This window comes from Paramisgurnus dabryanus, chromosome 3, assembly GCF_030506205.2.
Source record: "Paramisgurnus dabryanus chromosome 3, PD_genome_1.1, whole genome shotgun sequence".
NCBI classification, from domain to species: domain Eukaryota; kingdom Metazoa; phylum Chordata; class Actinopteri; order Cypriniformes; family Cobitidae; genus Paramisgurnus; species Paramisgurnus dabryanus.
In genome coordinates, this window is record NC_133339.1 from 51,785,621 (window position 1) to 51,806,366 (window position 20,746).

At 37.5% G+C, this 20,746-nt stretch overlaps 1 protein-coding gene and 1 long non-coding RNA gene across 4 annotated transcripts in view; both read left to right on the plus strand.

Annotated features, from left to right (window-relative positions):
• LOC135745378 (uncharacterized) overlaps window positions 1-14,523 on the plus strand; it is a 78,226-nt gene extending 63,703 nt beyond the window's left edge. The window contains exon 8 of the long non-coding RNA XR_012336414.1: window positions 14,318-14,523. This is a non-coding gene — a long non-coding RNA (uncharacterized lncRNA). The remainder of the gene's footprint in view (window positions 1-14,317) is intronic.
• Window positions 14,524-15,780: 1,257 nt separating this feature from the next.
• prkcab (protein kinase C, alpha, b) overlaps window positions 15,781-20,746 on the plus strand; it is a 157,035-nt gene continuing 152,069 nt past the window's right edge. For 2 of the 3 annotated variants that reach the window (XM_065249958.2, XM_065249959.2), the window contains exons 1-2: window positions 15,781-16,040; window positions 16,695-16,726. In XM_065249958.2, coding sequence (XP_065106030.2) covers window positions 15,829-16,040; window positions 16,695-16,726 — 244 coding nt within the window. In that variant the 5' untranslated portion in view covers window positions 15,781-15,828. The remainder of the gene's footprint in view (window positions 16,041-16,694; window positions 16,727-20,746) is intronic. The other variant, XM_065249960.2, reaches the window with a different exon arrangement.

Below are 20,746 nucleotides of genomic sequence, written 5' to 3' on the forward strand. Positions count from 1 at the left end.
GCTTTTTACAAAAAGTAGATTAGGCACGCATATTCTGCATTTAGCCAAAATTATGACTGTGGCATGAAGAAACTTTCCTATTTTAGTGAAAAATAAATAAGTTATTTTGCTATTATTACGTAGCATATATTGATGATTTTTAATAACAAATATGACCGTTTTAAACAAACTAAGTACACTGATAAAAATAATATGAAAAAAATTATACGCTGGATTTACTAAAAAAAAAAAAAATACAGTGCATCATTTTTACATACACTTTTTTAAAGTAAGTTTTACATTGAATTTAAGCCTTTGCAATTCAAGCAATTGCAATGTTTAAGTAAGTTTTACATGGAGAAGCAATTAGGCCTACTAAAAATTCCATGTAAAATTTACTTTAAAAAGTGGATGCAAAAATGATGCACTATCTTTTTATTTGTTGTTTATTATCTATGTTTATTTATTATTAAGGATTATATTGCATTACCCAGTTGCGAGCGATCGTTATACGTGCATCTTTGGGAAACGCACGTAAATGAACAACGAATGTTCGTTAAGTAGCTCGTAGAAAGCGCTCTTAAGTGCTAAGTTTAATCGTTATCGGGAAACCCAGCCGTGTTCGTTTGCAATGTGACTGGCACACAGCTCTAGTCAGGACTGATTAGGCTATCCATTTATCAAGTATTGATTAATTATTTTCACTTAATCCCTTTTGCATTTTACAAAAAGTAGAATAGGCAGGCATATTCTGAATTTAATCAAAATTATGACTGTGGCGTTGAAGGAACCTTCCTTTAGTGATAAATAAATAAGTTCTTTTGCTATTATTATCTAGCTAGCAAATATGACAGTTTTAAACAAACTAAATAGCCTATTTATTTATTTATTGGCAAATGCAGAACAACAAGGAACATGTAGAACATAGGCGACACGCCTCTACCTTGCGATGAGAAGATTAATCATGGGGAACATAAGCTAAATGTAATTTTAAAATGTATTTAATTTAAAAACAAATTTTAACCGAAAGCGGACTGTTTATGCTTGTCAAATTTATGCTGGCTCGGTCACAAAATTTCGTCAGGCAGTATTTGATATATGTATTTGTGTTCATGGAAAACAATATAGGCTAGAAATTCGTGCTGAGTGACAGGAAAAAGAAAATCGTGCTAATTGGCACAAGAAAAAAAGGGTCAATGAATACGAACAAATAAATCGAAAAAAAAATTAAGATATTGTTGATTCTGCATTTATCCAGCCAGCATAAATTTGACAAGCATGTGCTTTCGTTTTAAAAATGACATTTAAGCCTTTAATCATATAAGGGAGAAAGGCGTGTAGCCTACCTTTGCTTTCTCCTCATTGTTCTGCATTTGCCAATGAATAAGTCAGTCATATTTGTTATAAAAAAAATCAATGTATGCTACATAATAATAGAACTTGTTAATTTTTTACCAAAATAAGAAAAAGAAAGTCGGTAAAAATGTGCACCAAGCTAGACACTCAAAATGAGGGCCGGAGTGGGACTCGCTGACTATTAAAATAATATAATTAAATCCTCAGTAGCCATATCTGCTATACTGTTGTCTGCAGCCTTGAAAATTCATTGGATTTTTCTAATATATCATTTCCAATTCAGTGCAAATACAGTAGCCTAAACAATTATGATTTTGCCATAATTGTGCAGCCCTATATTTCAATATTATTTAAGTAAACTTGTTAAAAAACTACTAAAAGGGAAAAAATGTGTTTTCCCATATATTTCTATAAAAAAATGTAGGTCTTGTAAATACGTATGGGGTTTCAATAGTTTGGAACCTACTGATATACAAAACTGGCTAATATGTCCTGACTGGAGCTGTGCGCGTCTGCGAAAAAAAAAACGAAATAGGCGTCAGCTCATTTAATGTCATTGTGCTTTCAGTTAACCTGTTTAGAACTAGAAGTGTGCGCCCTGCCCTCGACTTTAGGCGGTGCGTTCAAGTTCATATACAGCGTGCAGACAGCGTGCCCGAGCGCGAGGGGGAAAAGTCCGCGGGAGAAACTCAACAGCTTTAATGTACAAAAACCTTACGACAAACGAGAAACGTTCTAACGGAAGCCTTCAGTCAAGCAGGATTAAAAAGAGGATGAGAAACGTGCAAAATATACAATGTACAGTATATACAGTTATGTCATTAATAACTACTGCTTTTAAAATGACTTTTAAGTTATTGTTTTTGTTTCATTTTCAAAGTTTGATACATTGTGCATAATGACATACTTGGAGAAAGGGATAATTCAACAATAATTTATAATTGTATATCTTTTATTAATTTTATGAAATACATTCAACTATATTTCAATGCACATTTAGGCCCTGAACAAAAAACAACTCGCGAGGGGAGGACTAGGGATTAACCCTTAATTAACTTTAAGGAATTAACTGTTTAGAATTCAGTTAAAAACCAAAAAAAGGATTCTGTGTGCTTTTTGTTTAAAGTGCTTGTTTTTATTTAATGTATTTATTTATTCACTGGTGGTAGGGTTGGGGGACAATGAAGGGGAGGGGGGGGTTCGGCACATATGCTTGAACCACTACTGATTGGATGTAACGGGTGGAATAATTTTAACATGTCACCTGCAGTCCGGGTTAGGGTGGATTGCAGACTGTGGGTCTAAAAGCCAAGACTGTTTTGACTCGATTTGAGTGCCTAGCTCGATTTGAGTGTCTAGCTGTGTATGCGGTTTTACCTACTTCGTTTTTCTTATTTTACACTGTAAAAAATGTTTTGTGGCTTAGTAAATTTAACTAAATAAAATTAGTCAATTATATAAAAAAATAGGTTAAAACAAAAACTATTTTTGAGTACAAATAATGCAAAAATGTGAGTAATTCTAGATTAACACATTATTTAGTTAATTCCTAAATTTTATCATGTAAAATTTGTGAGAAGGAAATTAAATAATTATAAAAAAATAATAGGCTGTATTAACTTAAAAATATAGTGCGTCATTTTTGCATCCACTTTTTAAAGTAAATTTTACATGGAATTTTTAGTAGGCCTAATTGCTTCTCCATGTAAAACTTACTTAAACATTGCAATTGCTTAAATTGCAAAGGCTTAAATTCAATGTAAAACTTACTTTAAAAAAGTGTATGTAAAAATGATGCACTGTATCTTTTTTTTTTTAGTAAATCCAGCGTATAATTTTTTTTCATATTATTTTTATCAGTGTACTTAGTTTGTTTAAAACGGTCATATTTGTTATTAAAAATCATCAATATATGCTACGTAATAATAGCAAAATAACTTATTTATTTTTCACTAAAATAGGAAAGTTTCTTCATGCCACAGTCATAATTTTGGCTAAATGCAGAATATGCGTGCCTATTCTACTTTTTGTAAAAAGCAAAAAGGATTAAGTGAAAATAATGAATCGATACTTGATAAATGGGTGACTTGTTCATTATTGTAATATAAAGAAATGCATTAATTTTTTTAAAAACAAAGCCCGCCTTTTAATCTTTCTGACTAGAGCTGTGCGCCAGGCAAATTCCAAACGAGCAGGGCCGGGTTTCCCAAAAGCATCGCTAAGTAAGTAGATCGTAAAAACAATCTTAAAATTCATTTTAGAATTATGGGCCGTTTCCCAAAAGCTTTGTAGCTTAAGTAGCACTCGAAAATCATCGTAGATCTACGAGTGCTCTGGAGTAATCGTTAATTTATAAGTGCATCGTAAGACAGCAGTGTTACAAGGTCACCTGCAGGACAACCAGCAAATTGCACTCCAGCAATAACGATAATGTAATGTTTTAAATGTAGGCTATATTTATTTATTGGGTTTTTTTTTCTTTGTTTATTTGTTTAAATTACTTTAATATAATATATTTAAAATTCAAACGAGAAATGAAATTTAAATGACTAAACATAAATTAATTAAGAAGGAACGTATTTGGTACAATTTTGGTAAAAGTTGGTACTAGCGAATTGATAAATGGTTCCTACCAATTGCTGCTATAATTCATCTAGGCTACAGTAAAAAAATATTTTTTTGAAGGGTATGGCATCTGATTCAAGAAACCAAATAAATATTTACGGTACAATGCAATAATCCTTAATAATAAATAAACATAGATAATAAACAACAAATAAAAATAAAAATGTAAACTATATTATAAAATGCAGAAGGCATTGCGCAGTGGGACGAGTCCTAACTAAATATGAAAAAAGAATATTTCATGATGCACAAATTATTAAAACATTTAATAAGTCATTGAAAAATAATTAATAATATTTAAAAAAATATTAGTGCACATCGGCTGAAGATCATTAGCCTAAACAAGCTTCTGCTACAATTACGAGTCATTCAGTAAGTGACATTTCAGCACTCGACAAAGGGATAGCGACAGTCTGGAAACAGTTAAATGTTTCTAATAACAGCGCGATTTGTAAGTGCATTCCGGTCACAGTATGTATATGAAATGCATATGGTCAAATAGTTCAATTAGTGCTGCTGTCAAATAAGGCTCATGTTTTTGTTAATTACGGCAAGTTACATCCAATATTATCGTTGCACCCGCTTGCTTTATTTTAGCTGTGTCACCTTAGCAGCTCCACTCCATCCAGCTGGCTCGCTGACGCTCGGCAAATGTTCGTTGAAGAGACACTGATGTTTTAAGGATAAAACCGCTTCATGCAGTGTTTTTAACGATTTAATGACCTCGGCTGAATTGTCAGGCACTGATAATAACTCAAATGAGGGGTTGTTCTAGTTCACGTTAATGCTACATATTTGCCATGCTATACATAAATGCTTTAATATCATTAATATAATATCGATAACGCGGTCTGGCCGCCTTTCAGCGCTGTAACACCGGCAACGGTAAATGGCAGTGAGCCCAGCTTTTATTTTGAAAAGTGCTTATTGAGGGGGCGTGGCATTACTTTGAAGCAATACACCTGATTGGCTGACTACACGCGTGGATCGTAGTGACAAACTCTGCGGAAAGATAGTGCCAAAAAGATCTGTAGACTTGTGCAGAAGGATTCGTGAATGCCCTGTCATTTGCAAACACAGATTCAACACTTGCATGCTGAACTTTGCACAGAATGTGTAAGAATGTCTTTTTACAATGGTTGGAAAATACAAGTTAGACTGTGTTTGTTTGCAAATTGTGAGGAGGGCATTTGTAGATTTTTTTAATGGAAAACAGCGAAACAGTTGTGCCAAAATTCTGAAAACAAATGCAACACAATCTACAAACAAATAATGACCCTCATGCGCAGACAAATCACTTTGCATTCATTTAAATTCTGTTTGTCAAGTACAAGTCGATGATTTCTATTTGTGAATCATAAAGAGTTGGTTTGCGGATTTTAAATCTATTTGTAAATCGCATTTTATATTTGTATGTCATGAAGAGTCTGTTCGTGGATTTTTATATATTTGTAGATCTCGTTTTACATTTGCGGATCATGAGGAGTTTGGAACCTATTTGCAGATTTGTTTCGTGTTTACAAATTGTAGTCTCTTCATTTTCAACGATTATGGCATTATTTTGTCACCAAAGCGAAACAATAGTGTCAGAATTCTGAAAACAAATGTGACACAATCTACAAATAGAAAATGATATTCATCTGCAAAGAAGTCACTTTACATTCATTCAAATTCTGGTTTTCAAGTACAAGTCACTGATTTCTTTTTGTAAATCATGCTTTATATTTGTGGATCACAAAGACGATTCGTAGATCTTGTTTTACATTTGCGGATCACGAGGACTGTGTTTGTGGATTTTTAATTTATTTGTAGATTGCGTTTTGTGTTTACAAGTTGTAATATCTATTTGTGACTTTTAGTCTGTCCATTTTCAATAATATTGGCATGAAATTACCCCCATAGATTGAGCTGGTGAGAAACAGCAAGAAATAAATAAAATAAAAAGAGGCAACAATGGATGATGAAGCAGCCAGTGTGCCACAAATGTTGCCGTCGCTGATGCCACCAGGCAAGTTTGACCTCAGTGATATGAGTGAATGGGCCAAATGGATGCGACGCTTTGAGCGTTATAGAATTGCGTCAGGTCTGGACAAGCAGTCACAAGAATTTCAAGTGAATACATTTATGTATACTATCGGTGACGAAGCTGAAGATATCCTGAATGTTCTTCCCCTGTCTGAGGTGGAGAAAAAGTCATATGAGACAGTGAAAACGGCATTCACACGACATTGCGTAAGCAAACGTAATGTGATTTTTGAACGTGCACGTTTTAACAGACGTAATCAAGAAGCAGGAGAGAGTATAGAAGCTTTTATCACTGCTGTACATGCACTGGCTGAACATTGTGAATTTGGAGCATTAAGAGACGAATTGATAAGAGACAGAATTGTTGTTGGAATACAGGATGCCAGATTGTCTGAAAGTTTGCAACTTGATCCTGAGCTCACCCTGGAAAAAGCTATGACTAAAGTGAGGCAAAGTGAAGCTGTGAAGAGACAGCAGCCCATCCTGCTGGGAAGTTCACGTGAAATACAAGTAGCAGGGGATGTTCATGCTTTAAGTTCAAAACCAAAACAGTCACAAAAGAATGTAAGATGGCAAAAACAAAGTGGACCCAGTAAAATGGAAAAAAAATCAACTGGATGTGGAAAATGTGGAAATAGAAAGAGACACAATTGGAGAGAATGCCCTGCACGTGAAGCGGAATGCCGTAAATGTCACAAAAAGGGACATTTTGCAAAGCAGTGTTTGTCAGCTGGAACGGTTAATGATATCACACAGGAGCGAGAAGAGCAGGATATGAGAGACTTTGCTTTCTTGGGAGAGGTGAGTTCAATCGAGACAAGTGAGTGGATTGAAGTTGAACTAGTCAGATTAAATGGTCAAAACACTGAGTTTAAGCTGGACACAGGAGCAGCGGTTACTGCAATCCCAGAAAGCAGCTTTTCAATGAATATTCATGGCAAACTCTTTCCATCCAGTAAAGTCTTGTATGGGCCTGGGAACCAGGCCCTCGATGTACAGGGTCTATTCCAGGGAGTGCTGGACATCAAAAATAAACAAACTAAACAAGACATTTATGTTGTGAAAGGACTGTCCAAAGCACTCTTGGGACTTCCAGCAATAGAAGCTTTGCATTTGATTACACGCTTACACACAGTGCAGACTAAGACAGAAGATTTTGTCGCTAACTATCCAGCTGTGTTTAAAGGCCTGGGGAAACTGAAAAAGCCATACAAGATTGAATTAGAGCAGGGTGCGATACCTTATGCACTGTCTTCTCCACGTAGTGTTCCTCTCCCTCTGCGTGACAAAGTAAAAATTGAACTGCAACGTATGGAATCCATAGGAGTGATATCCAAGGTCACAGAGCCGACTCCATGGTGTGCGGGGTTGGTAGTTGTGCCCAAAGCTCAGGGAAAAATAAGACTGTGCGTGGATTTAACTCACCTGAACAAGTGGGTGCGTCGTGAGAGGCATATCTTACCAGCAGTCGATCATACACTTGGCATGTTAGCAGGGGCTAAAGTGTTTACGAAGCTTGATGCCACGTCAGGATTTTGGCAAATTCCCCTGACAAAGGAAAGTTCACTCCTGACCACATTCATCACGCCATTTGGTCGGTACGCGTTCAACCGCTTACCATTTGGAATTTCCTCGGCCCCGGAACATTTCCAGCGCCGGATGACGCAGATGTTGGAGGGGTGTGCAGGAGTTGTCTGTCACACAGATGATATTGTGGTGTATGGGGAAAACGTACAGCAACATAACGAAAGGTTGCATCAGGTTCTGAGCAGACTTGAAGAAAAAGGCCTAACACTGAATGAGAAATGTGTTTTTGCAAAGGACAAGATAATGTTTGTTGGACACAGCGTTACTTCAGATGGCATCGCACCTGATCCGAGCAAGGTGAGAGCAATAATGGATATGCCTAAGCCCAGCTGTGTAGCTGATGTTAGGAGGGTCATGGGCATGGCAAATTATCTGGGAAAATTTGTGCCCCATCTGGCTTCATTCACATGTCCATTAAAAGATCTGTTGTCAGAAAAGAATGAATGGTGTTGGGACACACCTCAGTGTGAGGCCTTTCAGAAACTAAAGAAAGAGCTCAGCTCAACACCAGTGTTAGCCCAGTATTCTCCAAAATATGAGACAAGACTGTCAGCAGATGCTTCGTCATTTGGTTTAGGAGGAGTGCTGACCCAGAAACAACCTGAGAATGGATTATGGAAGCCGGTGGTCTACATTTCTCGAGGGTTGTCAGAAGCAGAAAAACACTACGCACAGATCGAGAAGGAAGCATTAGCAGCGACCTGGGCTTGCGAACGCCTTTCTCCCTATCTGTTAGGGTTAAAGTTCACTCTTGAAACGGATCACAAGCCTCTAGTTTCTTTGCTGAGCACCAAAGCATTGGACCAACTCCCTCCACGTGTCTTAAGATTTCGTCTTAGACTGATGCGCTATGATTATGACATAATTCATGTACCTGGAAAACAGCTGATCACAGCTGACGTACTGTCAAGAGCACCTGTTACGCGCACACTCTCAGGAGAGGAGATGTAGAAAGAGGCATATCTGAAGTGTTCGTTGATTCAGTTGTACAAGGCTTGCCGGCCACAGAAATAAGGCTGAAACAAATAGTTGAAGAACAAAAAGCAGACTCAGTCTGTGGAAAAATCCGCCAATACTGTCAGTCTGGGTGGCCAGAAAAAAGTAATTTGCAGAAAGAGCTCTGGTCATATTGGCAAGAACGAGGGCATTTTTCCATAACTGGAGACCTCCTTTTGAAAGGACAAAGGATTGTCATACCCAGATCCATGTGGCAAGAGATGCTGAAAATTCTTCATGAGGGTCACCAAGGGATTGTTAAGTGCAGGGCCAGAGCATGTCAATCGGTGTGGTGGCCAGGTATTTCAGTACATATTAGCCAGCTGGTGGAACGGTGTAGTGTCTGTGCTCAACACAGGAACGCGTCGAAAGAGCCATTGCTGCCAACGCCCATTCCAGAACGACCTTGGCAACGTATTGGTACTGATCTTTTCTTCTGGGAGAAAGAGAACTATCTGCTTGTCGTTGACTATTTTTCTCGGTACATTGAGGTCGCAAGACTTAAAGTATCTACATCAAGCACAGTCATATCCGCTCTGAAGGAGGTGTTTTGTCGACATGGCATTCTTGAGATTGTAGTGTCGGACAATGGACCCCAGTACAGTTCAGTTCTCTTTCGGGATTTTGCTATGACTATGGATTTCATCATGTGACAAGTAGCCCATTGTTTCCACAAGCAAATGGAGAAGCGGAGCGTGCAGTGGGTACTGTTAAAAGTCTGTGGAAAGGAGGGGGAGATAAGGAAAGAGCACTCCTGACGTATCGTTCCACGCCTTTGGGGAACGGATATTCACCTGCACAATTGCTTATGGGAAGGCAAATTCGCACCAGTTTACCTCAGCTCCCGAAAAAGTTGTCTCCAGGCTGGCCAGGAATAAGAGAGTTCAAGTGCTATGAAACAAAAGAAAGGAGAAAACAACAAAAGTACTACAACAGTCGTCACAGAGCCCGGCCCTTACCGGTTTTGCAGCCAGGACAGAATGTGTGGTTGCCTTTGGAGAAAAGGCAGAGATCTGTGGTGTCTCAGTCATCAGCCCCAAGATCTTATCTGATTGGCACAGAAGATGGTGTGATTCGCAGAAACAGGGCTCATCTACGCCCGATTCCTCAGTCAGAACAAGTGCCAGTATTGGAAACGGAGTCTGAGTGTAACAGGAGTTCTATATCCGTTGCAGAACAAACTGAAAGACATTCTTATGTGACCCGCTCAGGAAGAGTGTCACAGCCACCTAAGAGGATGGACTTGTAGAAAATAAAGAAAGATAATAATGATTAAGAAGTTGAAACAGTTAAAGGAAAAGTTCTGAAATAAGAAGTATATAATTTGTTGAGTTATTACTTATTGCTTTAGCATAGAGTTGGAAAAAAAAGGGGCTTCTTTATTTAAGAGGGGAGATGTTCCGTAAAAGGAATACATGTTTACGGTCTGGGTGTTACCCGGACACTTGTGCATGATGAACGAACAGGAAGTAAAGTTGTTGTTTTGATATGTGACACATGTGTCTAGTTAACTTAACACAAACCACATCAAATAAAGTTTTATAAATGGAGAAAATCTCGTGTCTCGAGCGCCCACGTGATAGGTGCCTATGCCGTACTGTACTGCACTGTAAACAAAGCTACAATAAATTACAGACAGACTTACAGTTAACAGCACTACTGTCACAGTTATGGTTGAATTTAAAGCAGTGTTAACTCTAAAATACTGTCTTAAAGGGATAGTTAACTTAAAACATGTAATTCAGTCATAGTTTACATAACAGAACAGACCATCCAAACATTTATGAGTTTCTTTATTGTGTGATACTCTTGGTTATTAAAGTGTTGATAACCACAGTATCTGGTCCCCACTCCATTATATTTTTTGCTAGTCAGGGAAAAACAATAATTTTTTTTCTCAATTTTTTTTGTGTGTGTTTCGCTCAAGAAAGAAATCATGACGGTTTGGAACAATATGAATAAATGATAACAGAATGTCATTTGTGGGTTAACCATCTCCCACTATTTAACAGTAATATCACTTTTAACAGTGTTTGTGCAGACATGCTAAACTTTGGAGAATACAGTATTTAACATTTAATAATGTTATTAATCACCATGTATGGCAAATTGAGTTAAACACATTATTCAAATTTATAATTATTTTTAAAGCAGATTATGGCAGGATGGGGAAAAAGTGAGTGCAATGTGCAGCATGTTACCTTGAAAGTTACCAAGAGGTGTGTGTGCGTGCATGTGTTAAATTATATGTTAAAAACCCGTGTTCTGTCCTTTCGGCCAATGCTACTGTACTCAAAAAAATTTCCAAGGTTGGCAGGTCTGTAAAAGCCACTTTCTCAACCACTGTGGCACGTGGCATGAATTGAAACTTTCGTTTACAAAGATGTGAAACTCACGGAGTGGTCAGGGGTGTTCACTGATATGCTCACACAAAAATCGCTGCAAAAGATGCTTTCCAACAGCTGTTTTAGCATTCGTTGTTAACTTGTGGACCTATTTTCCCAAACGCCTCACACCCGTACATTCTTCCGCTTAGAGCTTGAATAATAAACACTCCAGCCCAGGTGGTGGCGCTAATCCGCCTTTGCCAATTGCAAGAATAGAAACAAAGTTCCCGGCGCGGAGTAATACCGTACCTCACAGCACATCTAATACATGTGGTAAAAACTATGATATAACCTGTTGGAATGCGTCTTTTGGAGCGATTTTTGTGTGAGCATTCCAGTTAACACCCCTGACCACTCGGTGAGTTTAACGTCTTTGTAAACGAAAGTTTAATGCATTTAAGGAAGGATTGTTCCAGTGCACCATTAAACCCATTGTAGAGGTCTGAGCTGAAACACAAACACGCGAAAATTCTCAGGGCAGCCGAAAATGTCGAAATTTCAGTCAAAACCATTCTATTTCACCATAAACAATCTGAAAACAGGGCTTTAAGTCTAAAATACCGAACTTGTCCTTTAAAAGCAGATGTGTGGGATCACTTTAGATTTAAAAGAAAGAAGTAAAGCGACAACTTGGACAAAAGCCTTGCGGTTTGCAAGCTGTGTCACACAAACGTGAAATACTCTGGAAATACCACCAACCTACGAGTCCACCTAAAACGTCACCACCCGGACAAAGTAATGCTATCAGAGGACCCCAAGAAGCTGCGGTCGCGTGACCCAAAACAAACCATACTGAACATCGATGGCGGTTGTTCACACAAGTTTCCATCTGCTTCACCAAGGTCACAGAAAATTACAGAGTCCATTGCCTACTTTATTTGTCAGGATTTAAGACCATATTCGGTGGTGGAAAACACCGGCTTTAGGCGCATGGTGAACGCGATGGAGCCTCGCTATCCTATTCCAACCCGCAAACACCTCACCAAGGTTTGCATTCCCAGGCTGTACGCTCAGACAAAGGCACACTATGTTTACTTACATGGTGGTGGCTAGACTGGCTACCTCATATGTTCAGTGTCAAGCTAAAAAGCTGTCAAAGAAACTGTTCAGAACAGGCCACTTGCTGCACTTTTTAACTCTACATTGTTAATTGAAATACTGCACTTTATTTACTGTTCAAATGCTACAGTTTGCACTTTCAATAAATGGAACAAATTTTTTCATGGTATCTTTGATTCATTTTGTCCAGCATTTGGCATATCGGCAGTTGAATATCGCGTACCGGATCGTATCGTGAGATTTGTGTATCGCTACAGCCCTATGTACAACGCAGCTAGAAGCTAACGTTAACATTTTCTAACGTAACGCAACGTTAGAGATGTTAACCCTTATGTGTTGTTGGGGCCATTTTTTGCCTTTTTTTTGTCGTAATTTGGCCACAACTTTGTCTTATATTTACACATATTTTAAGAAAATTTTTGAAATTTTTCACAAACACAAAAATATACCGTGGGCAAATTTACTACTCTTACGTGTTGTTAAAGGCCAAAAATGGCCACTAAATTAAACTGCTGTAAAAATGTATCCGATTATTTTTTTTTTCACATTTTTTGTCAAAAAATCAAAGCTACCAAATGTTTACAAAAATTCCATGATTTTACCATATTTTCCGGACTATAAGTCGCTCCGGAGTATAAGTCGTATCAGTCAAAAAATGCACCATGAAGAGGAAAAAACACAAGTCGAACTGGACTATAAGTCACATTTTTTTTTGAAAATTATTATTCTTTTGGGGGACATTTTGTTTAAGTCTTTATCCATTGTCTTTAAGTTATTGTTTCAGTTAGGTTTTTTTGGGGGGTAGGCTACAGGACCAACATATAGTGCCCTCTCGTAGCTGTAGACAGTATGTTTTCCTTTGGTTCATGTTAGTCAGTATGAATTAATTTTGACATATAAATCGCACCTAACAGTAAGTCGCAGGACCAACCAAACTATGAAAAAAGTGCGACTTATAATCCGGAAAATACGGTAACTCTTTCATTGCCAAGTTTATAAGTGGTGTCGCTGATTTGGGGTGAAAAACACACACAACATGACCGATTTTCAATATAAAAAGTAATTGTGGACTGGATTTTCGTTTACCTTTTTCACAGTCTTGAACATGTCAAAGATTGGTAAAAACATTGGCTTTGATGCATTTTTAGTTTTTGTGCAGCATCAGATTTTTTCTCCCTCATTTATTGTTTGTGGCCATTTTTTTCATTGACTTCCATTATAACAACATTTTTTGATTGCAGAGCCATGACACCTTATTACCATGCATTTTTGATTCTTTGTGGTTTTACCTTTTGGAGGTAACATTTGTCATTTGTACTGTTGATCACCATGTGGCACCATAAACCCTTTAGTAGGCCTGTGCAAAAAAACTGTGCTTAAATTCTGGCTTGTACAATGTACAAGTTTAATGGTGCCACATGGTGTTCAACAGAAGAGGAAAGGCCACAAAGAATGCATGATAATAAGGTGTCATGACTCTGCAATCAAAAAACATTGGAATGGAAGTCAATGGGGCAAAAACCATAAATGCGGGAGAAAAAACTAAAATCTGGCTTTGATGCATTTTTAGTTTTTGTGCAGCATCAATGTTTTTACTAATCTTTGGCATGCCCAATAATGTGAAAAAGGTGAAAAAAAAATCCACAATCACTTATCAGTTCACAATCACTTTTTATATTGAAAATCAGTGATTTTGTGTTTTTTTTTTATTCTCAAATCAGTGGCATCACTTATGAGATTGCCAATTAAAGGGTTAAAATAATACATTTTTTGATCAGTACTGAGGTTAACAGATTTATGCAACAAATTTAATTTTGACAGACGTTTAAATTAGTGGCCATTTTTGGCCGCTAACAACACGAAAGGGTAGTGAATTGGAACAAGGCACAAGGGTTAAAGATAACGTTCAAATACATTGTTGACTTGGCTTGTAACATCCTGGTTTAATTTATCCACGTTTAGTTGATGTTGTGGTTTACTGCATAATTTAATCCTGAGCAAACACTTATTTTGGTTGAGATGTGGCTTGGGAAAGGGTCAATAATACGGGTAAAAAATACACAACGTCGCCCCACAGAAAAACATTTAAAAATGAATGAAAACTGACCAACTGCAATGCATTTCAATGGACGTGAAAACAGAGAAAGTCTGAGTGTATTGGGTTAGCTAGCGCACTGTGATTGGCTCATCGCGTTTGGGGGCGTGGTTTAGCCATAGGTCAAGTTTGATTCTGTCATAGTTATGCAGCTTTAGTTTCCAGGTTATATTGCAGGTAACATTGTCTAAATTCCTCTTCACTGCAGGTGCAGTCAGGCAGAATCCACAAACACGGGCGTCTACCCAAAAGGAGATCGAACTAACCATTATAAAATGGCTGCATCTGGCTGGAGACCGTGATGGTGGGAGGAGGGAGCGAATGAAACGCCCCTTGGCCACTCAAGTACAATTACAAGAATAAGCGTCGTTCATAAGCATGTTTATTGTGCTAATTGTCCGGTTCCAATAAAAACAAAACAAATTTTTTTTCTGTAATATAAATTACAGCTAACATGATATACAAGTTCATTGTATGATAATAATAAAGAAATATTTGTTACATATTTGTAGTTATTTGGTTTATTGGGGAAACAGATGGCTTTTACATTAGAATAATATTATAATAATGATATTTATTTTGTGTGTAATACCATTTGATTTGTTCTACAAAGTATATTTGAAATAAATTAGGTGTGGTATAAATAGGGTTAAATTCTGGCAGAATTCTGTCTTTTGGTCTGTCAGCCACATTTGGGCCACATAAAGACCGTCAGTTTTTTACTAAAGTCAGCCATACAATAATTACATGCAAGGACCACATGTTGGCCACATAATTGTTTATTATATGGCTCACTGCTGGTAAAAGTATGATTGAGATTTGGTTCTGATGTGAATAAAAAGAAGTGGGCCAGATATGGGCCGGGGAACACTTTCTTAAGTGGGCCACAGGCCAGCTGTTTATTTGGGCCAGGTCTTTCCCAAAGGAAATTTGCTGACTGGGATTATTTTAAATTGACATTTTTGGCAATGTTTTGGAGAACACTCGTTTATAGATACCTTTAAGGGTAACATATTTTTACTAAAAAACGTGTAAATGTAAAATTATTAGTTTATTTTTTATTTTAGGTCAACTATTCCTTTCCGGTGTTGTGTCGAACTCAGTTCCCCCTATGTTTCCCTTTAGTGTAGTGTTTATATAGCGTTTTCATCACGTTACATTTAGAAAGATTAAAGATTTGAATTGGTTATACTAAAAGGCAATAATATCATGTATTCTATAAACCAATTTATTAAATATTTCATACATTTGACAGTTTTCTATTAGGGTATTTCTTTTAAAATATAGCCTGTCTTTTTCTTTTTTTTCTTTACTGGTTGTTTTAAAAATGTAATGTTTGCATACATAATAAATATATATTATACATATAATATGATTCATACTGTAAAAATAATTGACTTACCATTAAGAACAATACAGATACATTTACAGAAATGCACACATATACATCTCAGTAGCCATTAAAACTGTAAATATATAAATAATAAAACCTATAACGTGATAAAAACGCTATAAAAACTCTACACTGAAGGGAAAAATAGGGGGAACATAGGGGGAACAGACTTCGACACAACACTGGTATTAAGAGTTATTTTGTTAAACCACACGATGGAGCTGTACACCTGGTGTTTAGTGAATAATAAAGCGCGTTGACGTAAGAGTGAGTGAGAGAGGTTCGCTGTAAACAGAGAGACGCCTCAGAGCGCGTCCACTAGACGCATGTCGCGCGGCGGAACGAGCACACACCTGAGGAATAGCGGTGAGATGGCTGATCATCTGATACAGATCGATGACGCTTCTGCCGGAGTCAATCGATTCGCGCGGAAGGGAGCTCTGCGACAGAAGAACGTGCACGAGGTGAAAAACCACAAATTTATCGCGCGCTTCTTTAAGCAGCCCACATTCTGCAGCCACTGCACGGACTTCATCTGGTGAGATACATTATTCACCTGACTAACTTGTCGGGTCTCGTTCACAGTAGTTTCTTGATATGAATAATGCTTCAAAACTTTTCTGTTCTTTCTTAGAAGTGATCAAACCTTAAGAAAAACATGGCTTTGGGGTATATCGATTAATTGCCACTGTTCAAATCATGGTTTTGCAACAGGAACCATAGTTTAACTATACTAACCACGTTTTTTAACTGTAATAAAACCTTTGTTAATTTTAGTAAGGGCAACCTGGTTCATAACAGTAATATATTGCATATTACAAACAGCAGCAGAGATCTGACAGAAAGTTAGCCATTTACAGGAAAAACTCAAGTAGATGTTTATTACACAGTAGCTAACGTTATTACATATTATGTTTTATTGCCTTGTGTCAAGTGTTTAATTTAGACTGTAAACACCTGTGTGTATCTGTATACTGATAATAATCATTCAGATCCACAAATGAACATTTAGAGGACAATTGCATTTTGCTGAACAGTCGTTTGGCATTTTAATATTTATTTTCCCTTTAAGACCTGAAGCATTAACAAAAATTAGATTATGTTGTTTTAAAGGATTAAAAGTAATCAGATGATGTTTTGCGCTTTGTCTTTTTCACTAATGTACTCTTTTCCTGTCTTTCTCTGTCTACAGGGGATTTGGAAAACAAGGCTTCCAGTGCCAAGGTACTGTGTTTGTGTGCGTGCGTGCGTGTTTGTGTGTGTGTTAGTGTCGCTGATACTGTGCTTTGATTGAATGTGTTTATGTACTAAGTTTTGACTGCGTTTTACTGTAGATGAGGATGTTCAGTACAGCAAGACATTGTATCTTTGTGTTATTAAATGCAAACATTGGCCTTGCCAGAGCTGTCATGTTTTTGTTAGGTTCTTTTTCAAGTCTCTTAACTTATACACTGGCTTTAGTTACGTTAAAACTCTGATTCCAAATCAGCGTAAACAATTTCTTATACTGTGCTTAAGATTTTCACTTGCCCGGCCAAAATTTTCACTGGTCTCACAAAAAAAAGATTTCATTGTCACATATTTAAAAGAATAATTTAAAAGGCTTATATATACATTTTATTCATATTTTTTTTATATAAGCTCTAAGTCTGAAATTTCACAATCCTCTCATCAGGGTCAATAGTTTCAGGTATATCAGGAAATGGAGCACAGAAATGGTGAACTCATATCGAAGGAATCTTGTTGTCAGAAAGATAAGGAACCAATATTAATAAAACAGTTTTATTAATATGCTGTGTTGATATATGTCTCTCGATGCGCATAAAATTCTTTTCATTCATACATCTCGCCATTAAGTTCAGTGGACCAGATGATGGGTTATCGGCAACCCTTTTAGACACCATGCACGCTATGTGCTGTCAGCTTTTCTCATGAGCTTCAAAGTTGTTTTACGGTAGTTGCTTGTTCCAACGAAAAAGGCTCCCGACTTGTCTGCCTTACCTGGAAACTGATAGGAAGCATTTTTTTTTTTGGTTGTGTTTTACTCAAATAAATGTCTGCTTCCAAGATGTTAAATAATTTTCGTTTGGCCTCATAATTAGAGGGCGCTGCCGCCATCTTAACGTCTTTTTGCTCTACCAGCTGATGTAACACACAACACATGCAAACGTGTCTACAACCACCAATAAGGTAGGAGAAACCTCATGACAATGCTGAGAAGTTAACGTTTGTGATGCTTAAATTGTGTCTCGATGGTAATATTGCATAAGAATACATACAGACAAACGACCACAGGCAGAAAATATATTTTAGTCACGGGTGAATCACGGTCCGAATACTGTTTACTGGCCCGAATGTCTCTCATGCTGACCCCGGTCCATCAGGCAGTCCTTTATGTTGAATAGAGATAAACCTAAAGTGAAGATATTTCCTGAGCCTGATGGAGCTGCTGCTGGGGTTTTGATGATGTTTCTTGTTTGTGTGTGATATAATAATGAGCGATGCTGTGGTGCTGATATTGTTCTTTATGTTTGTGCATTTGTTGTGGATGCTTAAGAAACCCTCTTATTTAGTGAATCAATATATCACCGGGTTACTTTCAGCTTTTGATTTGCTTAACAAGAATAATTACTCTTTCAATGAAATAGTACTTTCTCATTTCCAATCATATTGACCTATGGTTAAGCCACGCCCCCTCCACTCACTCGGACAAACAATCAACATTCGGTGATGGGCGCTATGGCAGCTGTCACAGTAGAAGACATTTCACAGGAGGCAATTGATGATTTCTGGAAACAGAAATTTATAGGTAACAGTGTAAACGCTATAAACCGCATCTCGTTGCCATCATGTTCAAATGAAATATGTACAGGGCTTAGTTGCATACAAGAAAAGCCTTTTTCCCATCTTTACCAAGAGTACCTCTCCGTTAGTTTGGTGTTACAGTATTTACATGTATCATACCGCACAACACTGCTATTACAAATAACATTTGTTATCTCGGTTATTTACAGATACGTTAATGAAGCTAAATGACATGATGTACAACGCAGCTAGAAGCTAACGTTAACGTTTTCTAATGTTAGGCTAATGTTACGTTAGAGATGTTAAAGATAACGTTCAAATACGTTGTTGACTTAACTTAGAACAGATGTAGACATCCTTGTTTAATTTTTCCACGTTTAGTTGGTGTTGTGGTCTACCGCATAACTTAATCCAGAGCAGACACTTATCTTGGTTGAGATGTGGCTTGGAAAAGGGTAAAAAATACACAACGTCGCCCAGCCTCTCGGGATACCTTGTGTCGGAGTTCTATGTACCCCATGCACACCGTTTGACCATCTTTAACTTACATAAACTCAATGCCCATCCTACATATGCTCTATAAAATACATCAGATTATGTAAGTAAAGTAAGTTACAAGTTCCAGTTGGTGTTGTCTTTAAAGGGCATCGGTCTTTGTCAGAATGAGTCTGGTTAGCAGCAGACACCCATGTCCTCTGCCCAGATTGGCTTTGTGTTTATGTGAGATGGTCTGGAGTTAACATGAGCTCTGTGCTCTACTGTTTTCTGTAGCATACCATCCTACCACTGTCAAAGCTTTCATCAGCTGAATAATACAGATGCTCGGCCCAGGCCTTTAACATTTGGTGCCGGTTTATGTTCGTGTGTGGCTGTGACTGAAGGATGAGCTTGAGGAAGGGTGTAAATTTAGTGAGCCGATGGCAGGGGTAGCATAAACACTTTGACAGCCAGGAGACGGTCAATGGAAAGAGAAGTGAATGTTTTGTCCTAAAGTGAGCAGTAGCAGAGGTCGGCAGTATCTGCCAACAGGGCCACAGTTGCTGTTTCAAAGGGTCTGGAAGATTCATATCACCAGCTGTGTTTTTGTTGTCCTTTGCTGTAAATATTAAACCATAGATAAGAGCTTGTGTGCCAAATGTCAGACACACCAAACAGTTTTCCACTTATTTACAGCACATACATTTGAGTGACTCACTTCAGCTCTTTTATTTCTATTGCTTAGTGACTCTTAACCTTATGTTTTTCATTTCATGTAACAACTCCTGCACAATCTGCAAGAACCTTAAAACTGTGTCTAGCATGTTGTTATATGGTATTGGTCAATTTAATTATTTAAATGATTACTTCTCTTATTAATACAATTATTAGGGCTCACGCTCCGAAATTGAACGTTAGTATTCTTATTATTCCTTTTCTTCTTCATCCGCCATGTGTCTATGGCAGTCCATAGATGCATACTTAGGAACGTTTTGGACAGTGGTCAGTCCGAAAAGTTACCACAGCAAATTTTAAGTCTCAAACCGCTAGTGCCACCAACATTCCAAAGTTTTTCCACCATATTTGAATTTTTTGAAAAATCTAGTTCCTAGAGTTTTCTAGAGTTTAGAGACACTTACAGCAAAAAGTAATGGAATTCGTGTCGATTCACCAATTTGCAGTGGTCAGACAAATGTTTCACATGCCTATAACTTTGGGTGCGGTCGACATAACTGAAAGTCCTGACTTGTTACAGAGTCTAACGATACGATGCCTTACGCAACATGATCTCATGGAAATCCATGTTATAGTCACAGAAAATTTGATCACTTTATCCGTGACCATTTCATGAAATTCAGCTGTTTTCCGTGACAAGACCACAGATGTCTTTTCCATGTCACTCCCAGAGATTTCTCGTGCCATTTTATGTATTGTTTTCTCATTGGTTTTTTCTATTTTCAAATAATTGTCGCTTGGGATAAGGGTTGGATTTGGTTAGGATGTACTTTTATGTATTGGTTTCTACATTTCTTTCTTCCGCTTTTAAAACTATTCTTGCCTGGAGTTGGGGTTCAAGTTGGGGTTTGGGTTAGGGGGTCTAAAAATCACCACGCAGTGGTTATGACAACTGTCACAGCCCCTAATCTGTAGGAATTGACTCCCTTTTGGAGCCAGCCTCAAGTGGCCAGTCGATAGCTTCATCAGAGAGATCAGAAGGTTTCCCCTCGGCTGTTGCCTAGAAAGCATCAGAGTCTCTTGGGTTTTATACTCTTTGACACTGCTCAATATTTTGTGCACAAGATAACACGTTCATACAGAAAACAGCGCTGTTTATTTATAGTTTGTTAAATATAATACCTAAAAAATTGTCATGTGCATATGATACATTTACCATTATTCACAAATCTGATTGGGGTGACATTAGGGGTTTGACAGAGGGGATGGTTTTGGTAATTTTACTTA